We start from the raw sequence: 14,643 nt of genomic DNA, 5'->3' as shown, positions 1-14,643 counted from the left end.
CTCCTCCTCCTCCTCTTCCTCCTCCTCCTCCTCCTCCTCCTCCTTCTAGTCCTCCTCCTCCTCCTCTCCTCTCACTCACCCCCCTCAGCCTACTTCTCATTTTGAGGAAGGAGTCACCTTGCGTACTCCTGGCTTTTATTTCTCTTTCAGGATCCTGGCTGGAGAGCCCTGGAGGTCCCTGCAGATGCCAGCAGACACCACACAGGACGCAGACTCCTTGCTTTCCTATGGGATGAAACTCACGTGGGACATCAACGATCCACAGATGCCTCAGGTGAGGGAGACACTGTGCTTTGGGTAAAATGTGCCAGTGACACTATCCAGCCAGAAGGGAAACTGCAAGTTAATTCATGATGAGACCACAAGGTCTTCAGGTATGCAGGGAAGCTGGACTCTACAGAAAGCAGAATTCGGTTTAGAGATGTTCCTACTTAGAGCAATTTACTCGCGCGTAAACTGAAACTCTAAACAAAAGCAGCAGAAATGCAGATCTATGTTCCTAAGTGGTCAGGCCAGACCCTCCATTCTACCTCCATTCTCTGAGCCGAGGCAGAAATGGAGTCTCTTTTTCTTGGAGGCTGAAGCAGGAAGATTGCCGCAAATTCAAGGCCAACCTGGGCTACTTAACAAACCTCATTTCAAAACAAAACAACAAAAATCCACTCCTATTTGCTTATTCAAAGTTCAAGAGAGAGAGAGAGAGAGTTCTGGAGAAATCTCAGCAAATGTAAGGACCGCTGACTCTCACATGACCAATTCAGACCCTGGGAGGTGACTGTAATCTGAAACAAATGTCCAGACTGGAGTAATTTACTGAAAGTACTCCGCCACCCGTGAAGCCACCTCGGTCCCACACTCACTTCACTAAGCGATCATTCTACTCAGGGTAAATTTGTTTTTCATTATCAGAGCCAAGTTCAGGAAATGAACTCAGCAACTTGTGTTCGGTTAAAACTAATGACTTTCAAGTCAGTCCTGCGGTTGTGTGTGTGTGTGTGTGTGTGTGTGTGTGTGTGTGTGTGTAGTGTTCATGGGTGCACAGGCGCATTTAGGGGCTGGAGAGGATTTGGTTTCCTAGCATTTGTGAAGGTGGATTCCAGTATAGTCCAGGTTCAGGGTTTGAGACTTGGTGTTTATTTGACCTCTATGCTGTGATACCCAGAAAAGAGAGGTGTGTGAGCAAGCTATGGAGCCTCTGGTAGAATTCAGCATTATTTCTATGTGCGTATGTGTGGAGGGTTTGACTTACTTGTGTTCAGCTTGCACTCTTTAGCGTTTCACAGGGCAACTGCCCTGAAAATAGACCGCAAGATGTGTGTCCCATTGCTGCTGACCGCAGGATGTGTGTCCCGTTGCTGCTGACCACAGGATGTGTGTCCCGTTGCTGCTGTGTTGCGTCACCGTAGATTTCCGTAGGAAACAATCTAATCTTGCATTTTGAAAACGAATCAGATCCAAATGATGCAATAAGGACCTGACCTCAAAGATGTGTAGATTTCCTGGGTGAAAAGGAATCATTTTTATTTTAGGAGGAATTTTATTGTGCATATCATGTATGTGCGCATGTAGATGTAAGCATGTTCATGTCATGATGTATGTGGGTGTGGAGGTCGGAGGGTGACTTTCATAAGTAAGCACTTTCTTTCATGGGATTCAAATTTTTAACTCAGATGGTCAGGTTTGAAAGGCAAGTCTTTTACCTGCTATGTCATCTCATTGGCTCAGGAAATCTGGTTCTTAATCGGGGGTATATCAAGCATGTGAGGATGGACAGGCATACTGGGGCATAAGCAGCAATAACAAAACAACCCCTCTCTTACACACACGCACATGCACGTGTGCACGCACACACACACACATACACATGAGAAACTTATCATTCTAGCCCTTCTGACTAACTGGGTGAGTGAGCAAAACTGGTTATGTGACCTTGAGAGGGACCTTGAATTTTTGTTAGTCTCCGGCTGCTGTCCTGTCAGCAAGCAATGAAATTAGATAACGACCTCAGATTTCCCTCAGGTCCACTGTCATCCCTATAATGTGTGTATGTGTGCGTGTGACTGTTGTCGACATATTAGAGGAAATGAAACCTAATTCCAGGCACACACACAGGCACACAGACACACACACAGTTAGAAACAAGCATAAAATCAAATACAGAATGGAGGCAAAGAGTTGAAAGCTTTAGAGCAGCCAGGCAGTTGTAAATATTTTAATTTTGCCTTACTCTATAACACCTGAGATTGTGCAAGGAGAAAAATGTCCCCAAATTGCATTCAGTCAATGCATGGGGAGAAAATATGTGCAGCCAGTCATTCCTGCCTTGTCTTTTGGTTTTCTTTGTGTTGTGCTCTGTGCCCATTCTCCTAGAAGAGATGAACTTGAAGCATTTCCTCTGTCTTGGAGGTTTGGGTCATCAATTTAAATATTGACTGTTGTCCAGAAAAAAAGTGAGTTGTCTGTAGATCCAAAGAATAGCTTTTCAATAAACAGAATATTTATCTTATATTTTGACACTTGCTGAGATGTAAAATTCAGAAGTTAAAGTGTACTTTTATCTTCCAGTGCATGAAGAAAGTCAAGGGGGTGGTGGCACACAGCCACACCCATAAGCCTAACAGAGTAGTGAAAGCAGGAGGGTCAAGAGTTCAAGGTTACCCTCAGCTATATAGTGAGGCCAGCCTGGGCTAAACGGTAGCTTGCCTCAAAAAAAAAAAAAAAAAAGCCGGGTGGTGGTGGCACACGCCTTTAATCCCAGCACTTGGGAGGCAGAGGCAGGCGGATCTCTGGGAGTTCAAGGCCAGCCTGGTCTACAAGAGCTAGTGCCAGGACAGGCTCCAAAGCTACAAAGAAACCCTGTCTCGAAAAACTAAAAAAAAAAAAAAAGAACATTTATCAATTTATCATATTTTAAATAAAGCATGAGGCAAAGGCCATCAGACACAGATGCTAAATTGATAATCTATATCTTAGATATGACACATTATCCCAAACTATGATTCTTTGTTGAGGAGGATGGCAATTGCATGTTGCTCAGGTTGTGGCAGGTAGTCCAGTGTCAGGCATGGTCTCTAGTCCCCCAAAACTCCCAATTTCTTCTGAGGATTAGTGCCTTCATCAGAGACCTTTTGAAGCTTGCAGAACTAAGGCAAGTGTGCAGAAAGAGCTTGCTACCTCTGAGGTTTGTCGCTCCCAGGACCATGGTTGGCATGATTGACAGGTTTAGGACAGAGTGCCAAGCGCTTTTGGAGAAAAAGTACTGACTTCAAGATATCACAAATTAAACTGTGCAGGAAAGCACTCTGAAGATTTGAAACTGTTTCAGCATCTAAACACATCAAAAAATGGAATGTTAGCCACAAGAAACCCAGGCAGCTCAGACATTTGTAGACAGGCCCTGGTAGCTGTGTGAACTTTGGCAAGTCAATTGACCTCTCTGGTCTCCATTTTAGTCTATAAAATGGTCCTGATAATTGTCTCTAATGTTCACATGTCCTATGAAGGTTGGATGTGTTAATACGCATACGCCACTTAGAAACCTTATGAGTACTTCATAAACATGCATTATTTCAGATCCGCCAGGCATGTGGTTGGCGATTTTCACTGACTACTAGAATAATTTGGGGGTATGAAGACTTCTGGATTTACAAAAACAAACAAACAACAACAAAAACCTGTTTTGTCTTCCTCCAGGGCTTGGAGGAAGTTAAAGGCAGGGTGCCTGTGATTCGGGCTCCCTAAGCCCTCTCCTGTTGGTCATCTTTTCCCAGGAACCAGCCCACTTTGACCACTTCCGGGAGTGGCCCGATGGCTACGTGCGCTTCATCTACAGCAGCCAGGAGAAGAAGGCTCAGCGCCACCTGAGTGGCTGGGCCATGCGCAACACCAACAACCACAATGGCCACATCCTCAAGAAGTCCTGCCTGGGCGTGGTGGTGTGCGCACGCGCCTGCGCCCTGCAGGATGGCTCGCATCTGCAGCTTCGGCCAGCCATCTGCGACAAGGCCCGGCTGAAGCAGCAGCGTGAGGGCGGGAAGGCACAGGAAGGGTGGCTTTGGAGCCCTGGGTTCTCTGTTCATGTCACCTCGCTTCCTTCAGAATGTTCTGGGTTGCGGGTTGAGCTTAACATTTCTCCCTCTGGGATTTGCAGAGAAAGCCTGTCCCAACTGTCACTCAGCTTTGGAGCTGGTTCCTTGCCGAGGGCACAGTGGATACCCAGTCACCAACTTCTGGCGACTTGATGGCAACGCAATATTTTTTCAGGTAAGTGGGGCGGGCCAGGACACCATTTGTACTGAATATTTCTATCACACAACGTGGGGCAAACTGCCGCAAATCTGTCCTAGAGATTAAACTATCAATACCCTGTAAGCTCACTGGTTTCCCAGAAATCAAGTTATGGGCCCTTGGCTAGATTTTGTTGTTTCCTAGACAGGGTTCGCCTGAACAACCGAGTCTGATCTGGTACTTGCTAGGTAGCCCAAGCTGACCTTGAACTCATGATCTTAGCCAGCCGTGTGCCACTTTGTATGACTTGGTGTGCTCTTGATGGTCAGATATATGAACCCAGTCACACTCATTTGAGAGAATAAGTGGGTTGCCAATTACCTTTTAAGATACTTATTGTTCTTGTTGACTTTTTTTTTTCCTTCAAGAAACAGGGTCCTGACAGGTAGCCCAGGATGGCCTGGAACTCACTATGTAGCCCAGAATGTCTTCATACATACGCTGAACCTGGGATAACAGGAATACTGGGATATCAGGCAGGAACTATCATGCCCAGCTACTATGTCTAGTATTTGGTGCTGTTTTAGTTTGAATAACTTTGCAGTTTTAAAGAAAAGTTAAAAACTAACTAAATAAACAAAACAACAACAACAAAAACAATCAGGGGAAGACATCATCCGGTTTGAACCAGCTCCCAGCACAGCTGGCTTCCTTCTAGAAAAACCGACAGACAGTTCGATGTCTTCATTAACACAGGCCAAAGGGGTTCATGATCACCCCAGACCAGAGAGTAAGTCTGAGACAGAAGCTAGAAGAAGTGCCTTCAAGAGACAGATGGCCTCTTTCTACCAACCCCAGAAGAGGAGCTCCAGAGAACCTGAGGTAATGGTGACTGACACCACCCGGGGATAGGTTTGTTTGGGTTCATGGTTTTGGAAGTTTCATTCCGGTTCCGGTGACCCTTGCTTTGGAGCCAGCGATAAGGCAGTTCATCATGGTGAGGAGTGCATGATGGGAGACTCTCTTTCCCTCATCACCTGAGACAAAGGAGAACAAAGGAGAAGAGGGAGCCGATTCTTCACACCTCCGCGGAGGACACACCCCCAGTGACCTATAATCTCCTACTAGACCCCAGTGCTTGAAGAGTCCGCCATCTCCTGATGGTTTCACCCTGGCGACCAAGCATAAAACATGAGGATTGTCGGGGGAACACTTAAGATCCAAGCACTAGCAGCAGTGTTTTTGAAGGAACAGATAAGTTTTCCCTACGCAACTTGATCAAATTTGTGTTTCCACCAAAACATGCTGAGCAGGCAGAGAGCCTGAACAGAGCAGCTCCTGACATGGTTCAAGCCCTTCCTCGGGCCAAGCGCTCACCTAAGAGTTCATACAAGCCAGGGCTACAGAAACCCCCTGAAGAGCTGGCTACAGCTAAAACTTGTATTTTAAATGCTGATCCAAGGCCCAGAGAAAGTCAAGCAGCAGTTTGGTTGGGAAGGAATGGGACAGGACTTAAAGACAGGTCTGAGTGGTTCTTGTGCCTCCGCTATTAGGAGCACTCCGATGAGAACAGGCACAACCGTTGCTCAGCCCCACCCTGCCTGGCTACTGGGGAACCTTCCTAGTTCAGTACATCCATCAGCAACCTCTGGACCCCGGGACCAAATTGTGAACCTTAGCAGGGCATGGTTCACTACACAGAGCCCAACTGCAGGTGGTGTATTTTATTTATGTGGTTGGCTGTAGATGACAAGGTCCAAATAATTTACATATTATATGTCATGGTGTGTGTTGTGTGTCATCTGTCTGTATTTGTGTCTTTTTTTTTTTTTCAGGTAGGAAACCCTCAGGACATCAGTGGAAACCTCAGTAGCATGCCTGCTCTGGAACCCACAGAACGGCTTGATATGATTGCTGATACCAGCTTCTCTATGACAAACCAGTCCTGCCTTTCCTTCCCAAACTCTGATGTTCTTGGAGTTACCTGTGACCTCCCCACCTTTCAAGGAGATGTAACACTGCCCTTTCAGAAATATTCAAATCCAAGCATTTACTTGCCCAGACCACCTTGGAGCTATGAATTGGCAGGTCCTGTGGGCACAGGACCAAATCCATATCCTACCCTGTATAAAGATCCTTCTAGTATCGCTGACAACACAGATTGGGTTCACCTAAACTCACTACAATACAATGTCAGTTCATACAGCAGTTATGAGAGCAGCTTGGATTTCACAGCTAAATACCATGGCTGGAAACCTACACATGGGAAACCTGGCCTTGAAGAGAGGGTTGATTATGGGCAATGCCAGGCTGTGACCACATGCCCTTATTACAACCCAGAGCTGCCCTGCAGGTACCTGCCAAGGCCACCAGCAGGAACCCAGGCCCTGCAGACCGTGATCACCACCACAGTGGCCTACCAGGCTTACCAGCACCCTGCCCTGAAACACAGTGACAGCATGCAGGAGGTCAGCAGCCTCGCCAGCTGCACCTATGCTTCTGAAAACCTCCCAGTGCCCATCTACCCGCAAGCCTTAGACCCTCCAGATGCAACCATGCAGGCAGCCTCTCCTTCAAAGAGAGCCCCTGTGAAACTCCCGGGAGATTGCCAGGTCCTCAGATGCGCTCTGGCCTCTCCTCACGAGGCAGATCCCTTCAGGACAGATGGAGATGCATGGGATGTGTGTCTGTCTGGGATGGGCTCTGTGGTCGGCTGCTTGGATAGGACAGGGCAGCCTTTTACCTTTGAGAGTGAGGAATTTTAGAAGGATTCCAGGGTACACACCCCATGATAATAAAGTGCATGCAAGAAAATACATGCGAAAGGGTAACTACCAATTGTTGAGATGGTTCATTTTGTATGTTTTATACACACATATATCTGCACACACAGAGCGATCAGAGTTAGTCTAAGAGTAAGCTAAGGACCTCAGTGGGAAATGACAAACAGGATGCTGGAGGTTTGCACAGCATTCTGAAGCCCGCCACACCACAGAGGCTATTAGGAGTGTGAGTTTCCCAAATGAACAAAAGAGTGAGCTGGAGGCCTGTGATGCTCGGGCCTGACTTTCCTTAGCTTGCCAGCTAAGATCCCGATTCTCATCCTTAGCCTTTCCCCCTTTTCATTTTAGACTGTTAGGGAACTTCCCACAGCTGCGGGCTGCATCAAGAGGCTGTTTAAGTCACTTCAGAATGGAGACTTAGAGAGAAATGTCTGAAGCTTACCCTGCAGGCTTTTTCATAATCAACTGATAAATTTGTAAATCAAGTAGATTTAAATATAAAATAAAAATGCAAAGCTTTGCCCGTGTTAAAGATTCCGTAAAGTTGATGAACTGATGAGAACGTCTCTAATGTTGAGTGCTGGAATGTTTAGGGTCTGGAGCCAGATCTGAGACCTCATCCCCTTAGTAGCCATTTATTACTTATGGTAGAGTAAATCTGTCTGGGATGTACAAACAGACCCCAAGTTTCCACTGCCCCAAAGTCTACGAATGTTATCAAGTAGCATAAAAATAAATTTCTGGGCCCATATAAGTATTTTCTGCCTTACTGTATAACCTGCCTACTGTTGTTTTCACAAATGTATTTTTCAAATACCTCGATTTATGCATTCCTTTGATTACTATAGAAACTTCATGAAACTGCTACTGCCGTGTTGGAACATGATATTGGGGGCAAAAACCAATGCTTGCTTATATGTAGCTCCATAATAAATTATCTCTCCTTTCCTTTGAGGTAAAAGCTGTGGTTTGTGTCAACACACCCCTGTAATCCCAGCACTCTGAAGGCAGAGGCAGGAGGAGCAACTGTGGCACTTTCTACAGGTGGCTTTTCAAACATCAGTTTCCACCAGACAGCTTCTGTTTCGTGAATCACTCAGGACAGAAGTTCAGACCTGTACCTTGCTGCTAAGAGCAACTCCCTACACAAACACGTTGAAATCAGCACCTGTTTAGACACATTTCAACTAGCCCTACTGGTTTCTAAGCTAACAAAACCAAACTTATTTGGATAAAAGAGTACCAATGCACATAAAGTTAATCTACAGAAGAGTTTGGGTTTCCTAACAAATGTGGTGGGTTTGGTAGTCCCTAGCCCTGTTGCTAGCTATTCAGTGGCTAGCAACATCCCTGTTCCTCGTGTGAAATATCTATGACCGTCTGCTATGCCTGGGACGCCCTGGAGATCCAGTTCTCCGATGAGGACAAGTTGCTTTGAGTCTGTGAAATGCTACACCGCCAGGCAGTCACTGAACCAAGGGAGTAGCAAGCGATGACAGAATAATCCATGTCCCCAGTGACCTGTGTCAGTTTGTGCAAATGCCAGGAAAACAAATTCAAGATGAAGCTCAGGAATTTGTCATAGATTGTAGATCAAAAGTGGTTGCTGACTGGTAATACCTCACAGTCTGATTTAACTATTTCTTGGGCTGGAGACATAAATTCCAAGTCATTTTCAAAAAGGTCAATATAGTCAGCAAAGGTAAATAAAGAAAGTATGTCCAAAAAGGTAAATAATCCAACATCATACAGACACATAAACTGGAATTCCCAGTGACCAATGACTGATTGAATGTTTCCTAGAGGAAAGTCCAAATTAAGTAGAAATCCATTCTAATATGTAGCTGTCCATTGTTACAAAGGGCAAATTCTCCAGTTTGGATTGGACATTTGCCGTAGTGGGCTACCCCACTGTGGAGGACAATCCAACTAGCAATCAAGGTACCTAGGACCAAACAGCTCGAGTGATACTTTCTGCAAACCTCAGCCAGATAGGCAGAGGACTTACTTAAGTCATTCTGGCATCAGACCCAGCAGACCCTAACCCATGTACGACTTAGCGGACTGGCATCCTGGACAGCTCAGGCCAGAAAATTCGGGGAGATTCACATTAGTGGGCGTTGTCTGGAGAAACAGAACCAGTAGGAGACACTGCACATGCATGTGCGCTCGCACACACACACACACATACACACACATACACACACACACACACACACACACACACACACACCGGATAGTTCCCAACTTACAGTGTTTTGACTTTACAATGGTGTACAAACAGAGGCATTCAGTAAGAAACATGGCTCTGTTTTCAATGGACTAGTTTTTATGACACTGAGCGATGACCTGAGCTCCCAGTAAAGCCACCTGAGGGTGTGTTGCTAACCTAGGGTGCTCGGGCAGGGCGTTGTCAGAAAACTTACAACATACAATGGGGCTACTGGAGTATAAGTTCATCATAAGGTGAGCACCTATGTGCACATATATGCACACAGGTGTGTCATGTTCAAGTGTGAGTGATACACAAGCACAAGAAAAAGGGATTTTTGATTTTGGTTTTGTCTTTTCTGGTTCAGATCCTTTTTTGTTTTGTTTTGTTCTTTTTGTAACTTAAAATGACCGTGAGGCTAACATTGCAAATGTCTGTCACATTTGCATAGTCTCATTCTCCTCTTCATCATCATCATCCTCTTCTTTTTTTCTTTTTCTTTCTTTCTTTCTTTCTTTCTTTCTTTTTTTTTTTTTTTTTTTTTTTGGTGGTAACTAAATATCCGACAAAAGGTAATTTAAGATGTTAAAGGCTGCCGGGTGTGGTGATGCACAGCTTTAACCCCAGCACTCCAAAGACAGAGGCGGAGGAGGAGGCAGAGGCAGAAACAGGAGGAAGTCCGTGAGTACCAGGCCAGCCAGGGCCACACAGTGAGGCCTCACCTCAAAAAGCAAATGACAACAACAACAACAGAGTGCAGAGTTGGGAGCTGACCCGGTCAGCAAAGTGCTTGCCACACAGCAGGAGGACCTAAGTTTGAGCCCAACACCCACAGGAAAGTCAGGCATGGCAGTAGCATCTGCAGTGTGCACTGGGGGCCACCAGAGGGATCCCTGGAGCTCATCAATGAGAGACCCTGTCTCAAAGTGAAGGTGGAGAGCTGCTGAGAAAGACGCACAACATCCACCTCTGACCGCCACATGTACAAGTATACACTAGTACACCTCCACATAAACATGTATACACAGCATGTGCATGCACACACACACAGAGAAACAGAGAGACGACAGAGACAACATAATAAGAATTGTTGCCAGGTGGTGGTGGCACATGCCTTTAATCCCAGCACTCGGGAGGCAGAGGCAGGTGGATCTCTGGGAGTTCAAGGCCAGCCTGGTCTACAGAGCTAGTTCCAGGACAGGCACCAAAGCTACAGAGGAACCCTGTCTCGAAAAACCAAAAAAAAAAAGAATTAATGACAAAATATAAAAGGGCTGATTTTATATTAGTGACTCAACTCAATTTGATGTATCCAATAAAAAAGAATCCACCCAAACACCCTCCTCTTGTTGTTGTGTGTGCGTGTCTTCTGTACTGGAGATGACAGTGCCTGCAGACCACATCAGCTTTAGGGCACTGAAGTGTAGTGCCGCAGAAATCTCTGAACTGAGAAGCGTTGATTTGGGGAGGTTAGATTATTATCTTTGAGGCTGACCATGCACCTTAGATTATCCTGTAATCACCCCGAGTGTGGTTTCCTTGCCAGTAGAATGATGACAGCAAGCACTCCACCCACAGAGTTATTTTGTATCAAATATGCAAATGTTCATCAAAGTCCCACCCCTCTCTAGGTGCCAACTAAGCTGCATCTTCAAACCTTTTTCTATCTCTCTGTCTGTCTATCATCTATCTAACTATCGTCTGTCTATCTATCTATCTATCTATCTATCTATCTATCTATCTATCTATCATCTATCTATCATCTATCTATCTATCTATCTATCTATCTATCTATCTATCATCTATCATCTATCTATCTATCATCTATCTATCATCTATCTATCTATATCTATCATCTATCATCTATCTATCATCTATCATCCTTCTATCTATCTATCTATCTATCATCTATCTATCTATCTATATCTATCTATCTATCTATCTACCTATCTACCTATCTATCATCTATCTTTCTATGGGGTTTCACTATGTAGACTTGGCTGGCCTGACACTGACTCTGTGGACCAGGTTGGCCCTTGAACTCACAGAGATCCTCCTGCCTCTATCACCCAAATGCTGGATTAAAGACATGTGCCACCATGCCTAAGTTTATTATACTTTTGACACAAGCCTCATTAAATTGCTTAAATTGGCCTTCAACTCCCTATAAAGCCCAGGCAGACCTTTAATCTTCTAATCTTCCTATGTCAGCATCCTTAGCAACTGGGATTACAGGTTTGGCATACCAGGTCCAGCTTGAAAGCATTTGCACCGTTAATTTAACAGTCTATCTGGAGCCTCCACTTCACAAGACTAATTCTGGGTACCAGAACTACAAGAAAGGAGCAGATCCGATCCCAATCCCAGCCCTCAGGCTGAGCTGACATTCTGTTTATAAAGGCTGACATGCAGCAATTGTCAACAAGAAAGTGCACAGACGGCACACAGTGATGACTGCTAGGGAAGGAGGTGAAGCAGAAAGGTGTTGTGGCGTGAGTATGTCCCCTAGCATGATGTCGTTGAGAGGGAAGACATCTAAAAACAGATCAGATCCTAAGGTCTGTGTCTCTGGTTCATGTCCAGCAGATTTGCTAGAGAAATAAGGATAGCCCTGGCTTACTCTTTGTCACCCTCTAGCTTTCTGCTATAGCAAGAAGACCTTTGCCAGGTGCCGGCTTCTTGATACAGGACTTTCTATGCACCAAAATGATAAGAAATCGTTTTCTTCTTAGATAGTATCCAGCCTGAAGTATTCTGTTGTAGAAACACCAAACAGTCTAAGAAGATTGACATGGTGGCACCAGCTCGGTTACTTCAAGGGCAGAGACCTCCCTAGCAAGTTCAAGGTCAGCCTGGTTACCTAGTGAATTTAGACTAGCCAAGGCTGTGTAGCGAGTTCCTGTCTTTAAAAAACAAACAAATGGAGAAAGGGAATTATAAGTATGGGCAGGGTGGGGGAGGAAATCTATTGCTATTTGTAGAATAGCATAGATTAAGGCACAGCCTCTATGTCCAAGATAAAACAACATCCGGTACTTAAGTACAGCTCTCACAACGAAATGGTTCTAGAAGGACATTTGGCAACGATTTAACAGGCGCTTCGCAAATAACTAAACAGGAAGCACCAAAGGGCTCCCAGCAGGAGGGAAATGGCCAATATTTAAAAAGTTGTGTGTGCCAGTTACCCCAACTCTGCTATTACACAGCATGTATGTGAACCCAACTATCATGCTGCACGCCCTAAATATGTACAAATAAAAATGGCTAGAACTGAAAATTAAATGGCAGAAATTAAAACAAACAAAAACCAAACACCATCTTAGGGCAGGTAGAGAACAGGTTAGAAGAAGTGTCCTCAAATGTGAACTTCTTTTTTTAGATATCATCACCTGCGTGAACATTGCTTTATAGAAAGCCAAGAACAATAAATATGTCCATTAAATGAAATACACAGGCCAAGCGCTATCGATCACAGAAAATGTGAATTAAAGCAGGGATTTGGGGGGGGGGGTGTGCGGGAGAATGGCTAATTTGTTGTAGTGAACCATGATTAATAGTGACAAAGTGAAGGACTTGAACTCTTAGCATGACTGGCAGAGTCTCCCCACAATGCAAACATCTTAAACCATTCAACGTATGCCCATTATGACCCAGAAATTCCAGAGACATCCCCCAGACAATTAAAAATATACCTCCACAAAATATGTAAAGGGTTGTTACCAGGGCAGCTTTGTACTAACCCAACACAGACCAACAAGAGGCAATTCGGACCAGGGAATTCAAGAGTGAGCTACGGCTCACCGCAGCTATGCAGGTAACCTCCAAAAGTCATGTGTTGAGGGAAAGTCATCAGACAGAAAAGAGCACAGGCTCTATGAGTCAGCTCTTGTGAGATTATACAGTGAGTTGCCATGGGTAGAAAGGAAGAGGCACATGAGCGCTTGCGGGCTCCAGGAATGTCAGGGAACTGTGGCAAGTCCGCCTGCTGACCAAGGTTGTGGTGACCTGGACACACAACTATAAAAACACAACAAAGTCTGTACCCAAGATCTGGCATCTCGTTGGACTTTTTATTTCAATTTTTTAAAACATGGATTCTTTGGGTTTTCCAGAAGGAAACAGTAGCCTCTGTATGAAGTCATCCTCCAGTTTACATGAGTCTAGAGAGGCGGAGTCTAAAGTCCTCCCACCCTATTCCACACGTGTTCATGAGAGTTCCTATATGCCTGGCGAATTAAGTTTTAATGTATTTAACTGGTAAAGTTAACACCATAAACTTTCTTCCATAAAGGACTATAAATGTCCTTAAATATTACAGACCTTTAAAACCTCAGAATGGTGTCCTATAGAAGCCATGCCAAAAAGGCTTGTGCAATGATTCTTTTTAATGTAAAAGTCAGAGTGATTTTCCACACTGAAAAAGAGCTGCATAGGTTTCTGAGGGTGCTTCCTTCGAAACGTATATCCCACAAATCCCCTGATGATGCAGCTCGAGAATTGTTCATTTTAAGAAATCAGAGAGGCCGAGGGTGAGAATGAGCATTTCATCCGTCACTAAGTTTCATCATGTCCCTTGAGTAGATTTTAAATCGTATTTCAGAGCCCTTGAACTTTCTCTGGGGCAGTGACTGGGTATCATGTTACAGTAAATTTTTCTAAGTCAACGAACAAAACTATAAACAAAGTCAATGGCCCTAGAAACGCGTTGATAACGATCAGTTCCACAGTGTCCTTTTGACAGAAGCAACATACTTGACGTGATATAATTTATGACTTCCTCCCAAGCAGGACAGCCTGGGGACTGATTTTGGAGATGGAAAGAGGTGAGCCGGACAATGATGCACCTGCTGCTGACAGGCCAGGCTCGGGTTCCCAGCCCTCACCTGGGGCCCCGCTGAGATTCCAGGAGTGTCCCTTACAGATGTTTCTGTCTGTTCTACCAGGTGTTTTGGGCTTGTGTCTTTTGATCTTCTAAATATAGACCCACTCTGACTCTCTACAGCCCTGGGAACAACATAAGACGGGTGTGGAGGGTTCCAGTTCTGCAATGCCATTCAGCAGGGATGCTATTGACTTTCCTTCTTGCTCTTGTAAAAACAGCAAGTATGAACACCAGTAAGAATCAACATACTGTCAGTACAGTGAAAATCCTCCTCAAATGGGGAAATGAAGTGACTTGTTTAGAAGTCCTTTGGGAAAGGTTTGCACTTTCTTCTAAACTTTCTAACCATTGACCTAGAACTCCTCATCCCTCACACCCCTCTAGCCTTGGTAAACAGGTTCTTCTTTCTACAGTATTTTAGACACGCTACCACAGTGGAGACTCATGCACTCCTCCACCCCTGTGCGCGTGTGCACACACACACACACACACACAAACACACACTCCTCCACCCCTGTGCACACACACACACTCCTCCA

The 14,643-nt window shown here is 44.9% G+C and overlaps 1 protein-coding gene across 1 annotated transcript; it reads left to right on the top strand.

The window, feature by feature from the left end:
* Positions 1 to 184: 184 nt before the first annotated feature.
* On the top strand, positions 185 to 6,992 carry Gcm2 (glial cells missing homolog 2). Its single transcript, XM_005355079.1, has 5 exons — positions 185 to 274; positions 3,771 to 4,023; positions 4,151 to 4,263; positions 4,984 to 5,109; positions 6,063 to 6,992. The coding sequence occupies exons 1-5, from the start codon at positions 185 to 187 to the stop codon at positions 6,990 to 6,992; spliced, it is 1,512 nt and encodes a 503-aa protein (XP_005355136.1).
* Positions 6,993 to 14,643: the final 7,651 nt, after the last annotated feature.

Source organism: Microtus ochrogaster, chromosome 16 (genome assembly GCF_000317375.1).
Source record: "Microtus ochrogaster isolate Prairie Vole_2 chromosome 16, MicOch1.0, whole genome shotgun sequence".
Lineage (NCBI taxonomy): Eukaryota > Metazoa > Chordata > Mammalia > Rodentia > Cricetidae > Microtus > Microtus ochrogaster.
Note: the sequence above shows the minus strand (reverse complement) of the source record. Positions and strands in the feature narration are given on the sequence as shown.

Excerpts from the sequence above, each read along its gene's own strand:
- Gcm2 (XM_005355079.1), top strand. The coding sequence starts at position 185 with ATGCCAGCAGACACCACACAGGACGCAGACTCCTTGCTTTCCTATGGG. Across the intron at positions 4,264-4,983 it reads GCAACGCAATATTTTTTCAG|GCCAAAGGGGTTCATGATCA; the intron begins GTAAGTGGGGCG and ends TCATTAACACAG. Across the intron at positions 5,110-6,062 it reads GGAGCTCCAGAGAACCTGAG|GTAGGAAACCCTCAGGACAT; the intron begins GTAATGGTGACT and ends TTTTTTTTTCAG.